This window comes from Cetorhinus maximus, chromosome 20, assembly GCF_964194155.1.
Source record: "Cetorhinus maximus chromosome 20, sCetMax3.hap1.1, whole genome shotgun sequence".
In the NCBI taxonomy this organism is placed as follows: Eukaryota; Metazoa; Chordata; class Chondrichthyes; order Lamniformes; family Cetorhinidae; genus Cetorhinus; species Cetorhinus maximus.
The window spans coordinates 27,535,455-27,554,203 of NC_135898.1; the positions used below are offsets into that span (position 1 = coordinate 27,535,455).

Below are 18,749 nucleotides of genomic sequence, written 5' to 3' on the forward strand. Positions count from 1 at the left end.
TGGAAATTCGGAATAGCAAGAATCAGAAAATGATGGTGGGAGTTTTTAGGCCCCATAACAGTATCTATAAATTTGGACAGAGCATTAAAAATGCAATTATTACAGCTTATAACAAAGGCAACATAGTAATTGTGGGGGACTTAAATGTTCTTATAACCTCAGACAATCAAATTGACATGGGTGGTCAAGAATGCTTTTGTGACAATTTCCTGGAGGGACTTGAGGAAGGAAGGGAATGGGTGACCACCAGGTAGTCCAAGAGAAACAGGCAGGGTTTCTGCTCACAAATTGGTATTCCATTTTGGAGGCTGATGAGGGTGCTGGTTCCTCCAGGGAGTGCAGACAGAGCCAAGCTTCTGGCACCACAAGCAGCCTGTCTGAACAGGAGGGGAGGAAGGGAGGAAGAGCAATAGTAATAGGGGATTCTATAGTCTGGGGAACAGATAGGCGCTACTGTGGCCGTCAACGTGACTCCAGGATGGTATATTGCCTCCCTGCTGTAGGGCATCCTGAAGAGGGAGGGTGATAAGGCAGAGGTCATGGTACATGTTGGTACCAATGACATAGGTAGAAAGTGGGATAAGGTCTCGCATCAAGAATTCAGGGAGTTAGGCAGTGGACTAAAAAGCAAGACCTCTCCAGTTGTAATCTCTGGATTACTGCCAGTGCCACATGCTAGCAAGCTCAGAAATAGGAGAATAGCGCAGGTGAATATGTGGCTTAAGAGTTGGTGCAGGAGGGAGGGGTTTAGGTTCCTGGATCACTGGGACCATTTCTGGGGAAGGTGGGACCTGTACAAACGGACGGTCTACATCTGAACCAGAGCGGGACTAACATCCTTGCAGGCGGGTTTGCTAGTGCTGTTGGGAGGAGTTCAAACTAATTCGGCAGGGGGAGGGGGATACAGAATGTTAGCAGAATAGGGACACATCATAATACAGTAAAACAATCAAGTCAGAGGGAGTACAGCTGCAATAAGCTTCAAGGGAGTAAGGCAAGGCTGGATGGCCTCTAATGCCAGGAGTATTATAGGTGAAACGGATGAGTTAAGGGTGAGGATTGACACGTGGAATTGTGATATAGTAGCCATCACTGAGACGTGGTTGAGGGAAGGGCAGGATTGGCAGCTCAACATTCCGAGATATAGAATCTTCAGGCAAGACGGGAGGGGTAAAAGAGGAGGAGGCGTTGCATTATTAGTAAAGGAGTCGGTTACTGCAGTAAAGAGAGATGATATCTTGGAGGGGGCATCAAATGAAGCTTTGTGGGTAGAGTTTAGGAATAAAAAAGGGGTTAGGTGTTAGGTGTTTATTATAGACCCCCAGATAGTCAGCGGGAAATTGAGGAGCAAATATGTGCACAATTTGTGGAGGTGTGTAAAAACAATAACAATAGGGTAATTATATATGAGGTGATTTCAACTTTCCTAACATTAATTGGGATAGACATAGTGTTAAGGGCTTGGATGGAGTGGATTTCTTGAAATGTGTACAGGAGAACTTTTTTGGTCAATATGTAGAGGGTCCAATAAGGTTCATTGCTGGACCTAATTCTGGGGAATGAAGCCGGACAGGTGGCTGAGGTGATGGTGGGCGAGCATTTTAGCGATAGCGACCACAACTTGGTACAGTTTAATAAAAAATAAAAGCAAAAAACTGCGGATGCTGGAAATCCAAAACAAAAACAAAAATACCTGGAAAAACTCAGCAGGTCTGGCAGCATCTGCGGAGAGGAACACAGTTAACATTTCGAGTCCGAATGACTCTTCAACAGAACTAATTAAAAATAGAAGAGAGGTGAAATATAAGCTGGTTTAAGGAGGGGTGGGACAAGTAGAGCTGGATAGAGGGCCAGTGATAGGTGGAGATAAACAAAAGATGTCACAGACAAAAGGACAAAGAGGTGTTGACAGTGGTGATATTATCTAAGGAATGTGCTAATTAAGGGTAGAAAGCAGGACAAGCAAGGTACAGATAGCCCTAGTGGGGGTGGGGTGGGGTGAAGGAATCGAAAAAGGCTAAAAGGTAGAGATAAAACAATGGATGGAAATACATTTAAAAATAATGGAAATAGGTGGGAAAAGAAAAATATATATAAATTATTGGGGAAAAAAGGGGGGGATCGGAAAGGGGGTGGGGATGGAGGAGAGAGTTCAGGATCTAAAATTGTTGAACTCAATATCCAGTCCAGAAGGCTGTAAAGTGCCTAGTCGGAAGATGAGGTGCTGTTCCTCCAGTTTGCGTTGAGCTTCACTGGAACAATGCAGCAGGCCAAGGACAGACATGTGGGCATGAGAGCAGGGTGGAGTGTTGAAATGGCAAGCAACAGGGAGGTCTGGGTAATGCTTGTTGTCAGGCCAAAGGTGTTCTGCAAAACGGTCACCCAGTCTGCATTTGGTCTCTCCAATGTAGAGGAAACCGCATTTGGAGCAACAAATGCAGTAGACTAAATTGAGGGAAGTGCAAGTGAAATGCTGCTTCACTTGAAAGGAGTGTTTGGGCCCTTGGATGGTGAGGAGAGGGGAAGTAAAGGGGCAGGTGTTGCACCTTCCGCGGTTGCATGGGAAGGTGCCTTGGGAAGGGGTTGAGGTGTAGGGGGTGATGGAGGAGTGGACCAGGGTGTCCCGGGGGGAATGATCCCTGCGGAATGCCGCCAGGGGGGGTGAAGGGAAGATGTGTTTGGTGGTGGCATCATGCTGGAGTTGGCGGAAGATGATCCTTTGAATGCGGAGGCTGGTGGGGTGATAAGTGAGGACAAGGGGGACCCTAACATGTTTCTGGGAGGGAGAGGAAGGTGTGAGAGCGGATGCGCGGGAGATGGGCCGGACACGGTTGAGGGCCCTGTCAACCGCCGTGGGTGGAAAACCTCGGTTAATGAAGAAGGAAGACAAGTCAGAGGAATTGTTTTTGAAAGCGGCATCATCAGAACAGATGAGATGGAGGCGAAGGAACTGAGAGAATGGGATGGAGTCCTTACAGGAAGCAGGGTGTGAGGAGCTGTAGTCGAGGTAGCTGTGGGAGTCAGTAGGCTTGTAATGGATATTGGTAGACAGTCTATCACCAGAAATTGAGACAGAGAGGTCAAGATACTGTTTAAGTTTGTTATGGACAAAGAAATGCAAAAACATGTTTTGGACTGGGGGAGAGTGGATTTTAGTAAAATAAGGCAGGATCTGGCCAAGGTAGACTGGGAACAGTTACTTGTGGGGAAATCTACAGAGGAACAGTGGGGGGTGTTCAAAAAGGAAATGGGGAGGGTACAGACTCAACATGTTCCCTCTAGGGTGATAGGGAGGAATAACAAGCCCAGAGAACCATGGATGACCAGAGACATTCAGGTTACGATGAGAAGGAAAAGAGAGGCTTTTAGCAGGTACAAGGGAAGCAAATCAGCAGAGGCATTAGTGGAGTACAGAAAGTACAGGGTGGAGCTTAAGAAAGCAATTAGGAGAGCAACGAGGGGATATGAGAAAGCTCTGGCTGGTAAAAGTAGGGAAAATCCCAAGATATTCTATAAGTATATCAATGGGACGAGGATAACCAGGGAAAGAGTAGGGACCAAGGGGGCAATTTATAGGTGGTGCCTGAGGACATCGCTATAGTGTTGAATGAATACTTCACATCCATCTTCACCCAAGAGAATGAGGATGAAGGCATCGAACTCAGGGAGAGAGACTGTGAGGTTCTTGAGCAAATTGATATCGGAAGTGACAAGGTATTGGAGGTGTTGGCAGGTTTAATAGTGGACAAATTTCCAGGTCCGGATGATTTGTGTCCCAGACTGCGGAGGGAGGCAAGGGAGGAGATTGCAGGGGCTCTGACCCGAATTTTTAATTCCTCTCTGGCCATGGGGGAGGTGCCAGAGGACTCGAGAACAGCTAATGTGGTTCCACTATTTAAGAAAGGTTGTAGAGATAAGCCAGGGAAGTACAGGCCAGTGAGTCTCACGTCAATGGTAGGGAAACTATTGGAGCAAGTTCTGAAGGAGGGTATCTATCTCCACTTGGAGAGGTAAGGTTTGACCAGGGATAGACAGCATGGCTTTGTCAGAGGGAGGTCATGCCTAACAAATTTGACTGAATTTTTTGAGGAGGTGACCAGGTGTGTAAACGACGGTAGTGCAGTTGATGTCGTTTATATGGATTTCAGCAAAGCCGTTGACAAGGTCCCATATGGGAGACTTATAAAGAAGGCAAATGCACATGGGGCACAGGGTAATTTGATAAGGTGGATTCAAAATTGCCTTAGTTGTAGGAGGCAGAGGGTGATGACAGAAGGATGCGTTAGTGACTGGAAGCCAGTGTCCAGTGGCGTACCACAGGGATCTGTGTTCGATCCCCTATTATTTGTCATTTATATAAACGACATAGATGACTATGTGGGGGGTAGGATTAGTAAGTTTGCGGATGACACAAAGATTGGCCGGGTGGTTAACAGTGAGGTTGAGTGTCTTGGGCTACAGGAAGATATAGATGGTCGAATGGGCAGATAAGTGGCAGATGGAATTTAACTCTGAAAAGTGTGAGGTGATACACTTTGGAAGGAGTAATTTGACAAGGAAATATGCAATGAACGGCATGGCACTAGGAAGTTCTGAGGAACAACGGGACCTTGGCGTGTGTGTCCATAGATCTCTGAGGGCAGAGGTGCATGTTAGTGGGGTGGTGAAAAAGGCATATGGGACACTTGCCTTTATCAATTGGAGCATAGATTACAAAAGTAGGGAGGTCAAGTTGGAGTTGTATAGAACCTTGGCGAGGCCACAGCTGGAGTACTGTGTGCAGTTCTGGTTGCCACATTATAGGAAGGATGTGATTGCACTGGAGGGAGTGCAGAGGAGATTCACCAGGATGTTGCCTGGGATGAAACATTTAAGTTATGAAGAGAGGTTGAATAGACTTGGGTTGTTTTCGTTGGAGAAGACTGAGGGGTGACCTGATCGAGATGTACAAGATTATGAGGGGCATGGACAGGGTGGAAAGGGAGCAGCTGTTCCCCTTAGTTGAAGGGTCAGTCACAAGGGGGCATAAGTTCAAGGTGAGGGGCGGGAGGTTTAGGGGGGATGTGAAGAAAAACTTTTTTACCCAGAGAGTGGTGACGGTCTGAAAGGCACTGCCTGGGTGGGTGGTGGAGGCGGGTTGCCTCACATCCTTTAAAAAGTACCTGGATGAGCACTTGGCACGTCACAACATTCAAGGCTATTGGCCAAGTGCTGGTAAGTGGGATTAGGTAGGTAGGTCAGGTGTTTCTCGCGTGTCGGTGCATACTCGATGGGCCGAAGGGCCTCTTCTGCACTGTGATTTTATGATGTGAATAACTTGTGGAACCGACGAGGGAAGAAGCTATTTTAGATCTAGTATTGTGTAATGGGGCAGAGAGAAAGATCCACTGGGAAATAGTGATTGTAATACAGTAGATTTCCATATTATGTTTGAAAGTGACATACTCCAATCACAAACAAGAGTCTTAAACTTAAACAAAGTAAATTACATAGGCATGAGGGCAGAATTGACTAAGGTTGATTGGGTTAATAGACTTAAAGGTATGGTGATGAATAAACAGTAGGAAACATTTAAAGAAACAATTCAAAATATTTGACAAAAATGCATTCCATGAAAAAAAAATAGAAAGACCCATCTGGGGCTCACTCAGGAAGTTAAGGATATTATTAGATTAAAAGAAGAGATTTATAATGTTGCAAATAATCAGCAAGTCTGAGGATTGGGAGTGTTTTAGAAACCAACAGAAGACCACCAAAAATGTAATAAAAAGGGAAAGAATAGAATGTGAGTAAAGTAGCCAGGAATATAAAAACAGGTTGTAAGAGCTTTTGCAAGCATATGAAAATAAAGAGTAGCTGAATTAAATGTTGGTCCTTTAGAAGCAGAGATATCCTGATTGTGCTAAGAAATATACGAATAACCAATTTAAGATTATTAGTTGGGCTCACAGTGTGGCTTTACTTACATGTGCTAGAAGCTATATAGGCTGGCAATACAGGATAGGCTGGCAATACACTGGCTAGGACAGCATTTATTGTCCATCCCTAACTGCCCTTGAGAAAGTGGTGGTGAGCTGTCTTCTTAAACCGCTGCAGTCCATGTGGTGTTAGGTACACCCACAGTGCTGTAGGGAGGAAGTTAATTTGTCCTTGTCATTTCTGGTGCCTGCGTCGAGTGGTTCGTTCACTTTCATTCCTTATAGACTTCGTAGCAGTTTGACACAACTGAGTGGCTTGCTAGGCCATTTCAGAGGGCAGTTAAGACAACCACATTGCCGTGGGTCTAGAGTCACATATAGGCCAGACCAGGAAATGTTGGCAGATTTCCTTCCCTAAAGGACATTAGTGAACCACATGGGTTTTTATGACAATCGACAATGGTTTCATGATCCTCATTAGACTTTTAATTCCAGATTTTCATTGAATTCAATTTGCACCACCTGCTGTGGTGGAATTTGAACCTGGGCCCCCAGAACATACGAACATATAAAATATGAGCAGAAGTAAGCCATTCAACCCCTCTAGCCTGCTCCACCATTCGATAAGATCATGGCTGATTTGTTTGTGTTTCGAATTCCACATTCCCATGTATCCCCAATAACCTCTGATTTGGAAATCAAACTACCTCTGCCTTAAAAATATTCAATGATCCCGCCTCCAACGCCTTTTGAGGCAGAGTTCCAAAGTCGCACAACCCTCTGACAGAAAAAAATTCTACTCATCTCTGTCCTAAAAGGGCGACCCCTAATTTGTGCCCCTAGTTCTGGACTCACCCACAAGAGGAAATATCCTTTCCACATCCACCTTGTCAAGACCATTCAGAATCTTGTATACTTCAGTCAAGTCATCCCTCACTTTTCTAAACTCCAGTGGAAACAAGCCCAGTCTGACTCAACTTTCCTCACAAGACAACCCACTCAGTCCAGACATCAATCTAGTAAACCTCCTCTGAACCACCTTCAGTGCATTTACATCCTTCCTTAAATAAGGAGACCAAAACTGCGCACAGTATTTGAGATGTGGTCTCACCAATGCCTTGTATAACTGGAGCATAACATCCTTACTTTTATATTGAATTCCTCTTGTAATAAAGAATAGCATTCCATTAGCTGCCTTGGTTACGTGCTGTATCTGCATACCAACTTTTTGCTACTTGTGCACCTCAACACCTAGATCCCTCTGCATCTCGGAATTCTGCAGTCGTCCCCCATTTAAGTAATACTCTGCTTTTTTATTCTTCCTGCCAAAGTGAACAAATCGCATTTTCCCACATTATACTCCCATCTGCCAGATTTTTGCCCACTCGCTCAACCTACCTCTATGCGTCTGCATCCTCCTTGTGCCCTCTTCACAACATACTTTCCTGCCTATCTAAACATAGAAAATAGGAGAAGGAGTAGGTCATTCGGTCCTTCGAGCCCTCTCCGCCATTCAATATGATCATGGCTGATCCTCTATCTAAACACCATACTCCCTCTCTCTCCCCATAACCCTTGAAGCCTTTAGAGTCCATAAATCTATTTCCTTCTTAAATATATTCAGTGACTTGGTCTCCACAGCCGTCTGTGGCAGAGAATTCCACAGGTTCACCACCCTCTGAGTGAAGTCGTTTCTCCTCATCTCAGTCCTAAATAGCCTACCCCATATCCTGAGACTGTAACCCCTTGTTCTAGACCCCTCAGCCAAAGGAAACATCATCCCGGCATCCAGTCTGTCCATTCCTGTCAGAATTTTAGACGTTTCAATGAGATCCCCTCTCATTCTTCTCAACTCAGTTGCTACAATTTTGCTGCAATTGTACAGAGTTTTGGTGAGACCACATCTGGAATACAGTGTGCAGTTTTGATTTCCACATTCAAGAGAGGATATACTTGCATTGGAGGTGATACAGCGAAGGTTCACTAAAAAGGCCCCTTGAGGAGGTTGTCCTATGATGAAAGGCTGAGTAAATTGAGCTTATATTCTCTGGAGCTTAGAAGAATAAGGTGATCTCATTGAAACATTCAAGATTCTCGAGAGGCTTGACAAGGTAGACACTGAGCGATTGTTTCCGCTGGTTGGGGAATCTAAAACATGGAGGCACAATCTCAGGGTAAGGGGCTGGTCATTTAGGAATGAGATGAGGAGAAATCACTTCACTCAAAGGGTTGTGAATCTTGAATTATCTACCCCAGAGGGTTGTAGATTCTCCATCGCTGAATACATTTAAGGCTGGTACGGACAGATTTTTGGTCTCTTAAGGAATCGAGCAATGTGGGAAGCTGGTAGTAAAATGGAGTTGATGTGCAAGTTGGCCATGAACATACTGAATGGTGGAGCAGACGTGAAGGGTCGTGTGGTCTACTCCTGCTCCTCTCTTGTGTTGCAGTATCATGTTGATAGATAGAGACTACCAGGGAGGGTTTTAACAGAAAAGAGGAGCCTGGAAGGGAGATTGGAGCAGCCTTTCTCACTTTCTTGCTATCCCTTGAGTCCAATCGTTATGCTTCCAAATTCAGTATTAATAGAGAGAGCCTAGAGTGCGCACAATTTCCCTCAGTCCCCATTAGTGATATTTCACATTTCAAAGTAGAGAAGTTCAGTAAAATGCCAAGTCTGAATGTATTGCAGCTTTATAGAGTGAGAAGAGTAGAATTGTGCATCTTCTTTAAAGTATTTTTGTGTGCTGCTGTTTTCTATTTCCTGATCGTAGTTGATTCCAGTTTCACAGGCCAATCTCAAAGAGGGTTGTGTGAGGACAGGTTTGGGTTGGGTATTGACTACTTGCTGACTTGGTTCATGAGAGAGAATGGCCCCTTAACAGTGTGTCTGGGGGAGGGGTGCCTGGTGCCCAGCAAACAAGCTCATAACACCTGCCTTGAGAAGCTGTGACTATTGATAGTTGCTAAAACAGGGAGAATTTGGGAAAATTATTTATTTGTTAACCTCTGAACTTTTTAAGACAGCGGGATTGCACCCCACAGCGGACCAGATTGAGATGTTTGCTTACCAGCTGCCTGATGCCACCTTGTCGAACCTGATTGTAAGTGTTTCACTTGGAGCTGCATTGAGATCTGCCTCTTGTGAAATCTCTTCAAAAAAACAGTTTATTTACTGGCTGCTTCTGTACAGATTTGAAATTAACCTAATATTTCTTTATTTTTCCGGGCTTTCCTCTGATTTGTAGGATATATTTGTGAGCCTTTCGCAGGTAGACGGACTATATTTTGTGTGCAATATTGATGATTTCAAGTTCCTGGCTGACATGATTCAGCATATCCCACTGAACCTCCGTGTGCGATACATCTTCTGCACTGCACCAATCAACAGGAAGCATCCCTTTGTCTGCACCTCCTTTCTAAAGGTATGTTACTCACAATCCTTTCCTTGAGTGGGGTCAGACTCCCGATGGTGTTGTCAGGCCCTCTGTACCTTAACCATTACTGTGTTAACGAAAGAACTTGAATTTATATATAACACCTTTCCTGACTTCAGGATATCCCAAACTGCTTTACTGCTAGTGGAGTTCATTTCTGAAGTGCAGATGCTGTTGTACTGTGGGAAACACAACAACCAGTTTGTGCATGACAAGCCCCTACAAACAGCAATGTGATCATGAGATGATTCAGTGATATTGATTGGGATAAATATTGGCCAGATATCAGAGAGAACTCCTCTGCTATTCTTCAATTATTGCAGCAGGATCTTTTACATCCGCCTGAGAATGCAGGCGGAGCCTCAGTTTCATGTATCATCCAGAAGACAGCACCTCTAACATTGCAGCATACTCTCAGCCATTACTGTACTGAATTCACAACCTTCTGAATCAGAGACGTGAGTGCTACTAGTGAGGCTGCTTGTATTTTTCTGGAACTCTGAACAGCATTTCCCTGAAGTGGAGCCTCTAAGTGGATCCAGTAGCAGTGCCATTCTTACACCACACTGAAAGTGCCAGTAATTGGTCTCGATCAGTCTATTGGCTTTAATCTACTCACATTAGACTAGGAGATTCCCTTCAGAATGACTAATAACCCCACAGACTGTTGAAGAGCTCTGTGAAGCAGAACAAGTGTATTATTTAAATGTACAAAATTAGCTCAAGAAGCAGTCTGCCTGCACACATCACAGTTTGTTGATTGACTAAAGTAAAGCAGCAACAAATCATGGATGAATTAGGGAATATACAAATCAGAAATGGGAAGAGGGACTATCAAACTAACAGAGAGAAACCAGTCAAGATTTATAAAAACAACCAACCCTGAATGACCAGTTTGGAAACACCAGGAAAGACAGGAAAAGATAAACCAGTCACTTTGTTCAAAGCACAATTTCAGATATTTTCCATCATTTTTTGTCTACTCACCCAATCAGATGAAGACTTAGAAAAATTCTAATAGAAAACATCAATTACATATTTTCTACTAACCTGATTAAAATTTGAAAGGTGGTTTCTGTGCCTTTGAGGACTGTCATTAATTAGAAGGCCACAGCCTCCCTCAAAAGCCTGGCCTTGGGCTTAATGGAGGGCCAGTTTTTGCTGGTATTTAAACTAGTGTTGGTTACCTATTATAAACATTGCCCCATTTCCCTTTCTGTTGAGTTCAAGTCTTATTTACACTGTTTTATAAGAACAGGAAGTTAATACCTCGTGATTCACAATGTATTCTACTAAGGTCAGCCATTTTCCTTGAAGCACGCAAGCACTAATTATTAATTAAAACACAGGCTTGGGGTAATCAGTGCAGAACCAGGGTCAACGATTCGTCTGTCTGCCTGGTTAATTTCCGGCTGCAGCTCAGAAGGACCCAGCGTTTTAAGACTGTATTTCTAGAATGAAATCTGTATGTGTTAATTGTACTGTTCTTGATGAGTTAATTATATATTTAAAAAATCTATATTAAGTCCATTACGCTTCTCAAGAATGCTTTGAAATTCTGTGTAGGTGATGAATGTCGAACAAAGGAAGGAAAAGGGAAACACCAGAGGATGGGGTTACAAACCATAGCACAGTTATAGCAAATCAGGCAGCCATGAACTGCTGTGCACATATGATAATACTGTACACATATCTTTCCCTGTTGTTCATTGTATATATCAGTTGCATTAGGACTGGAAGATATGATTGCTTTGTGTCTGCCATGACTATATAAGCAAATACCATAAAGTAGATTGAAGAAAAGCAAACCAATTTGATTGTCTAAATAAATAAAATCGGCAATTCGGACTTTGCTGCAGTCACCCAAATGGCTTGTGACCCCAGACAGTCAGACAGAGTGTAAATAAGGCTTGTGACCCCAGACAGAGTGTAAATAAGTCTTGTGACCCCAGACAGTCTGGAGCAGTTGGCTATTCAACAACGGGTGGCACAACACATTGTTGACATGTTATTATTTTGACATTTTCAGATGTGATTTTGGTTCTTTTAAACTTTGTTTGAAAAAAAATTTGTCTGTTTGAATTCTCCAGTTTGCCAGACAATTCAGCAGGAATGAGCCACTGACATTCGAGTGGCTATGTCGGCACATTAACTGGCCACTGACACCACCAAAAAACATCAAAGACCTTGTACACTTGGAGGCTGTACATGATGTATTGGATCTATACCTGTGGCTAAGGTAAGTTAAGGAGCTTGCATCTGTAGTTTTGGCATGTCCTTCAAACTGGCAACTTTGACACATTGTAGTAGCTTGGTAAAGTTGGTTTGTTCTAGTGAAACCATTTGCAATGCATTCCTTGAGATTGGTTCTGGTCTGGATTGGCCCTGATCCCTGGCCTGGATTGGCCCTGATCCCTGGCCTGGATTGGCCCTGATCCCTGGCCTGGATTGGCCCTGATCCCTGGCCTGGATTGGCCCTGATCCCTGACCTGGATTGGTCCTGACCCTTGGCCTGGATTGGCCCTGATCCCTGGTCTGGATAGGCCCTGATCCCTGGTCCGGATTGTGAACACAGAATGAGGCCATTCGGTCAATCATGTCAGCACCAGCCGACAAGGAGCCGTCCAGCCTGGTCTCACTTTCCCAACTCTTGGTCCGTAGTCTTGAAGTTTACGGCACTTCAAAAGCATATCCAGGTACTTGTTAAATGTCATGAAAATTTCTGAAAAATGAAAAAAGGATTGCCTCTACCATCCTTTCACCCAACAAACTCACATCTGCAAATGTCAAAATAACAACAGATCAGCAATGCCATCCATTGTTGAATAGCCAGCCACTCCTGACTGTCTGTGGTCACAAGCTATTTCCAGACCCTCTCTGCTCTCTAGGTGAATAAATTTCCACTAGAATCCACTCTAAATGCCCTGCCTCTTATCCTAAATCTATGCCTCATGGTTAGAGATTAAAATGGGGCCTTCTTAACCCTTCTATCTGGAACCCTCGTAATTTTATACGCTTTATTTAGGTCTGCTCTGAGTCTGAGTCTGGTCTCTTCCAAATAAATGAATCCTAACCAATTCAATCCTCCTCATTCCTAAGATTCCTCCAGTGCAGGCATACACCCTCATAAATAAAAGCAAAATAGTGCGGATGCTAGAAACCTGAAATAAAAACAGAAAATGCTGGAAAAACTCAGCAGGCCTGGCAACATTTGTGGAGAGAGAAACAGAGTTAACGTTTCAAATCCATATGACTATTCTTCAGAGCTGAAGAGAGGTAGAAATATGATGGGTTTTATACTATTGAAGAGAGCAGGTAGATCAAAATAGAAGGTCAGGGATAGGTGGGAGCTCAAGGAGAGATTTGATCAAGATATCATGGACACGACAAAGGGTGTTAAAAACTAAAGAAGGTGCTAATAGTGGCGTTAAGGTCAGATAACAATGAATAGCAGAACAAGGGTCAGCACTCTGAAAGCAAAACTAAGAACAAGTTACAGAGTGGCCCTTGTGGGGCAAGGTGTTGGGAAACAAAATTATATATCAAAATGGAGGACAGAGTTCATGGTCTGAAGTTGTTGAACTCATTGTTAAGTCCAGAAGGCTGGCAGTACAGGATGTGGGTGTCACTGGCTAGGCCAGCATTTATTGACCATCCCTAATTGCCCTTGAAAGGTGGTGGTGAGCTGCCTTCTTTAATCACTGCAGTCCATGTGGTGTATGTATACCCACAGTGCTGTTAGGAAGGGAGTTCCAGGATTTTGACCCAGTGACACTGAAAGAATAGCGATATAGTTCCAAGTCAGGATGGTGTGTGGCTTGGAGGGGAACTTACAAGTGTTGATGTTCCCATGCATCTGCCGCCCTTGTCCTTGTAGGTGGTAGAGTTTGTAGATTTGGAAGGTGCTGTTGAAGGAACCTTGGTCTGTTACTGCAGTGCATCTTGTAGATGGTACACCCTGCTGCCACTGTGCATCGGTGGTGGAGGGAGTGAGTGTTTAAGGTGGTCGATGGGATGCCAGTCAAGCGGGCAGCTTTATCCTGAGTGGTGTCAAGCTTCTTGAGTGTCGTGGGAGCTGCACTCATCCAGGCAAGTGGAGAGTATTTCATCCCAATCCTGATTTGTGTCTTGTAGATGGTGGACAGGCTTGGGGGAGTCAGGAGGTCAGTTACTTGCTGCAGAATTCCCAACCTGTGATCTGCCCTTGTAGCCACAGTATTTACATGGCTTGTCCAGTTCAGTCCCTGGTCAATGGTAACCCCCAGGATGTTGATAGTGGGGACTTCAGCAATGGTAATGCCATTGAATGTCGAGGGACGATGGTTAGATGCTCTCTTGTTGAAGATGGTCATTACCTGGCACTTGAGTAGCGCAAATGTTACTTGCCACTTGTCAGCCCAAGCCTGGAAATTGTCCCGGTCTTGCTGCATTTGGACATGGACATATCTGAGGAGTCAGGAATGGTGCTGAACATTGTGCAATCATCAGCGAACATCCCCACTTCTGACCTTATGATGGAGGGAAGGTCATTGATGAAGCAGCTGAAGATGATTGGGCCTAGGACACTACCCTGAGGAACTCCTGCAGTGATGCCCCTTCACTTCCTCTCTCCTCACCGTCCAAGGGCCCAAACACTCCTTTCAAGTGAAGCAGCATTTCACTTGCATTTCCCCTAACTTAGTCTACTGCATTCGTTGCTCCCAATGCGGTCTCCTCTACATTGGAGAGACCAAACGTAAACCGGGCGACCGCTTTGCAGTACACCTGCGGTCTGTCCGCAAGAAAGACCCAAACCTCCCTGTCGCTTGCTATTTTAACACTCCACCCTACTCTCTTGCCCACATGTCTGTCCTTGGCTTGCAGCATTGTTCCAGTGAAGCCCAACGCAAACTGGTGGAACAGCACCTCATCTTCCGACTAGGCACTTTACAGCCTTCCGGACTGAATATTGAATTCAACTACTTTAGATCTTGAACTCCCTCGTCCATCCCCACCCCCTTTCCGTTTCTTCCCCCTCCCTTTTGTATTTTCCAATAATTTATATGGATTTTTCTTTTCCCACCTATTTCCATTATTTTTAAATCTATACCTGTAATGCCCTGTTAGTCTTTCCACCCCACCCCCACTAGAGCTGTACCTTGAGTATCCTGCCATCCATTCTTAATTAGCACATTCTCTTAGATAATATCACCACCTTCAACACCTCTTTGTTCCTTTATCTGTGACATCTTTTGATTATCCGCTCCTATCACTGCTTGCTTGTCCCTACAACCACCCCCCGCCCACCCAACTTCTCTCCCCCCACCTCCCCACCCCACCTTAAACCAGCTTATATTTCAGCCCTCTCCTATTTTTACTTAGTTCTGTTGAAGGGTCATGAGGACTCGAAACGTCAACTCTTTTCTTCTCCGCCAATGCTGCCAGACCTGCTGAGTTTTTCCAGGTAATTCTGTTTTTGTTTTGGATTTCCAGCATCCGCAGTAGTTTTTTGTTTTTATTCCTGCAGTGATGTCCTGGGACTGAGATGATTGGCCTCCAACAGCTGCAGTCATCTTCCTTTTGCTAGGTATGACTCCAACTAGCGGAGAGTTTTCCCCCTGATTCCCATTGACTCCAGTTTTGCTGGGATCCTTGATGCCACACTCGATCAAATGCTGTCTTGAGGTCAAGGGCCTCACCTCACCTCATCCAGTATTCTACATGAGGGCTCACCAGAGTCCTATACAATTGTAGCAAGATTGCTTTTTCCTGTCTTCCAATCCCTTTGCAATAAAGGCCAGCATGCCATTTGCTTGCTGTACCTACATGCTAACCTTTTGTGTTCCTTGCATGAGTATGCCCAAGTCTCTCTGAAAATTAACATCTGCAAGCTTCCCGGCCTTTTAAAAAATATTTTGCAAAGTGAATATCTCAAACTTCCCCTGTTCCACCTGCCTTCTTGTTGCCCACTCGCTCAACCTATATATCTTTTTGCCCTCTTCAGATCTTGCATTCCCACCCAGCTTTATCACCAGCAAACTTAGATACATTACTCTGAGTCTGAAACAAAAACAGAAAATTGTGGAAAAACTCAGCAGGTCTAACAGCATCTGTGGAGAGAAAAACAGAGTTAACGTTTCAAATCTGTATGACTTTTCTCTGATTTCCAGCATCCGCAGTATTTTGTTTTTACTCTGAGTCTCTTCGTCTAAGTCATTAATATAGATTGTAAATGGCTGGGGCCCCAACACTGATCCTTGTGGCACAATAGTAGTCACAGCCTGCCAACTTCAAAATGCCCCATTTATTCCCACTCTCTACTTCCTGTCCATTAACCAATCCTCTATCCATGCTAATATATCACCCCCAACTCCATGAGTCATTACCTTGTGCAGTAACTTTTTGTGTGGAACATTATCGCATGGCTTTTTGAAATCCAAGTACATTACATCTGCTGTTAGTTCAGAACTTGAATATTTCGAAAATAGAGACATGTTGTCGAAGCTTTTTGTCTCGCACTCATCAGGACAAACACAAGAGTACCAAATTTCAAACGATCACAACAATTTATACTTAAGGAGAAAAGAAGTGCTGATTGGTTGGCAAGTCAACTCTGATTGGCCGAGGCATTGCCCTGGAAAAAGCAACAGGGAACTATAGTTTCCCCAAGCTTTTGGGTAATTCAAAAAAGGCGCAAGGCTTGAACGTATTCCTTTAATATGCAGAGAATCAGTCCTTGTGTATGATTGTTGCTTCTAGCAAACATAAATGAGTCATGTTATGGCTCGACTGATTATATTAAATTAGTTGTTAGTTTGACTGTTAGCACACTCAGGATTGTTCATCAAGTGCTGCCCAATTGCGGAATCACATCTAACGGTACTTTTGTAAGCACAGGCCGGTTTAGTACAGGCACTACACCCATTGACCCTCCTCGTTACCACCTCATAAAATTCAATCAAGTTAGTCAGGCACATCCTTCTCTTAAAAAAAAATCTGTGCTGATTGTCTTTGATTAATCTTGCCTTTCTAAATGAACATTTATCCAGTCCTCGGATCTTTTTCCAATAATTTTGCTACCACTGAGGTTAGGCTGACTGATCTGATCTGTAATTATTTAGTCTATCTCTTTCTCCCTTTTAAGCAATGGTACAACATTAGCTGTTCCTTTGTCCACTAGTACCAAGCCTGTAGCCAGAAAGGATTGGAAAATGATGGACAGGATCTCTGCTGTTTCTCCACTTCTATCCCTTCACAGCCTAGGATACGTTTTGTGCAGGCCTAGTGATTTATCCACTTTGATGTTTAACCCCTTAATACTTCCTCTTTCACTATGTTAATTTCATCTAATCTTTCCCACTCCACCTCCCTGTTTGCAATCTCTGTATTGAACCTCTCTTTTGTGAAATTCAATAAGTGCCACACCCACATCCCCTGCTCCATACACAGGTTACCCTTAGGGTCCCTAATAGGCCCGATTCTTTCTTTAGTTATCCTTGTGCTCCTTATGTATTTATGAAAAAAATCTTTGGGTTTTCCTTGATTTTATTTACCAATATTTGTTCATGCTCTCTTTGCTTCCCTGCTTCCTTTTTCATTTTATCCCTAAACTTTAAATACTCCAGGTTTTCTGCAATGTTCAGCCTCTCAGTATGTCATAAGCTTCCCTTTGTTCTCTATCCTCTTCTTTAACCCCCTTCACAAGCAGGGGCTCTGGATATATTCCTCCCATCCTTTTGTTTTAATGGAACGCATTTGCTCTGAACTCACGTTATTCCTTCCTTAAATGATTTCCACTGATCTGGTACTGATTCCGATTCACTTCAGCTAAATCACATCTCGGTAAAATTAGTTTTTTCCCAATTGAGAACTTTATTCCTGGTTTATCTTTACCCTTTTCCATAACTGCCCTAAATCAAACTGAATTATGATTACCTCCACTAAAGTGCTTCCCAACTGATACCCCATTCCCCTGCCTAGCTTCATTCCCTCAAACTAAGCCCAGAGCCACCCTTGCTTGTTGAGCTTGCTGCGTACTGGCTAAAGTGTTCTCCTGAATGAATTTTAAGAATTCAGATCCCTCTGTGCCTTTCAAGCTAATTCTATCCCATTTAATATTAGGGTAACCCCGTTTTTGCACTTCTTGGAGATTTGCCTACATATTTGCTCTTCTGTTGCCCTCTGACTATTTGGGAGCCTATAGTACATTCCTGGTGGTGCGATTGCTCTTGTTTTTTGTTCCTCAGTTTATATGACCTAATTTGAAGATCCTTCTGCCACCTCATCCCCCCTCACAACTATAATTGGTTCCCCTCCTTGGATTGGATTGGTTCCCATCCCAGCTCTCGATTAGTTCTAAACTCTTGTTCCCTGTTATCTGTCTCAGTTACCGGTTCATGGACATGTTCCCAGATGTGAATCTTGTGCGAGATATTCAGAATGAACTGGACAGCATCATTCAGATTGGAGTGACGAATATCACCCGCCTGATCCGTGCATCGGATTCCGCCTCCACGGCAACCACCACAGGACCTGATGATGCCTCTGTTTATAGAGGGATATGGACAAATGGGAGGATAAATATGGAAGGCACGAATACCAAGGATCAGGCCGACAGCGGATCAAGGCAAATTCGCGGGTCAAAGGCTTTAGGCTACAGAGCAGTGGTTGGTAAAGCAGATGTGCCAGAGAGAGCTGGCGACTCTTTGAGTACAAGGCTGGTTCAGCAAGGACACCTCACAGCTGAATTACTGCAGCAGCTTCAAGAGGAGTGGTCAGCAAGCCAGGTACATGGTCTCCAAGCTCCAGGAGATTCTGCTGCTCAAGATCTGAGTAAAATTACTTCCAAAGGATTGAGAAAGAAGAAGAAGAAATAAATTCACCATATTTATTCAACTCTGAAAATTTTCTTTCCAGTTTAAACAATAAAGAAGTGATTGGACTGAGTGCAAAGTGCCAGGTTTTTCAGTTTGTTTGATATCTTTGACTGCTAACAAAACAGAAATCAAAGTAAAGGTATATTTTCTCTACTAGAGCCTCCCTAGTTTTTTTAATCTTGGAACGATGGTGTCAGAAGCCACTCTGTAATTCACAGTAGCTCAGTCAACTACCAGGGATCCCAGCAGACCATACTGGGTTAAGAACATCTTACATTTATATGGTGCCTTTAATTAAAGAGCACTTTAAACTCTTTCGAGTTATCAACAGTCACAGATTGCAACTCTTTCGAGTACAATCACAGTTCTTGGTTTCCGGGAGTGGGACATGAACCCACAACCCTCTGATTCAAAGGCGAGGGTGCTATGAACTGAGCCACAGCTGACACCTCAAGAGCACTTTAAAGGAGGATAAAGGTGTGGAGAGGCTTAATCAGGCAATTCCAGACCTTAGGGCCTTGTCAGCTGAAGGCACGGCC

The 18,749-nt window shown here is 43.9% G+C and overlaps 1 protein-coding gene across 2 annotated transcripts in view; it reads left to right on the forward strand.

Moving 5' to 3' along the window:
* Nucleotides 1-18,280, forward strand: part of supv3l1 (SUV3-like helicase) — a 71,342-nt gene extending 53,062 nt beyond the window's left edge. For both annotated transcript variants that reach the window (XM_078565816.1, XM_078565817.1), the window contains 4 exons: nt 8,942-9,022; nt 9,167-9,343; nt 11,446-11,594; nt 17,721-18,280. In XM_078565816.1, coding sequence (XP_078421942.1) covers nt 8,942-9,022; nt 9,167-9,343; nt 11,446-11,594; nt 17,721-18,210 — 897 coding nt within the window. In that variant the 3' untranslated portion in view covers nt 18,211-18,280. The remainder of the gene's footprint in view (nt 1-8,941; nt 9,023-9,166; nt 9,344-11,445; nt 11,595-17,720) is intronic.
* Nucleotides 18,281-18,749: the final 469 nt, after the last annotated feature.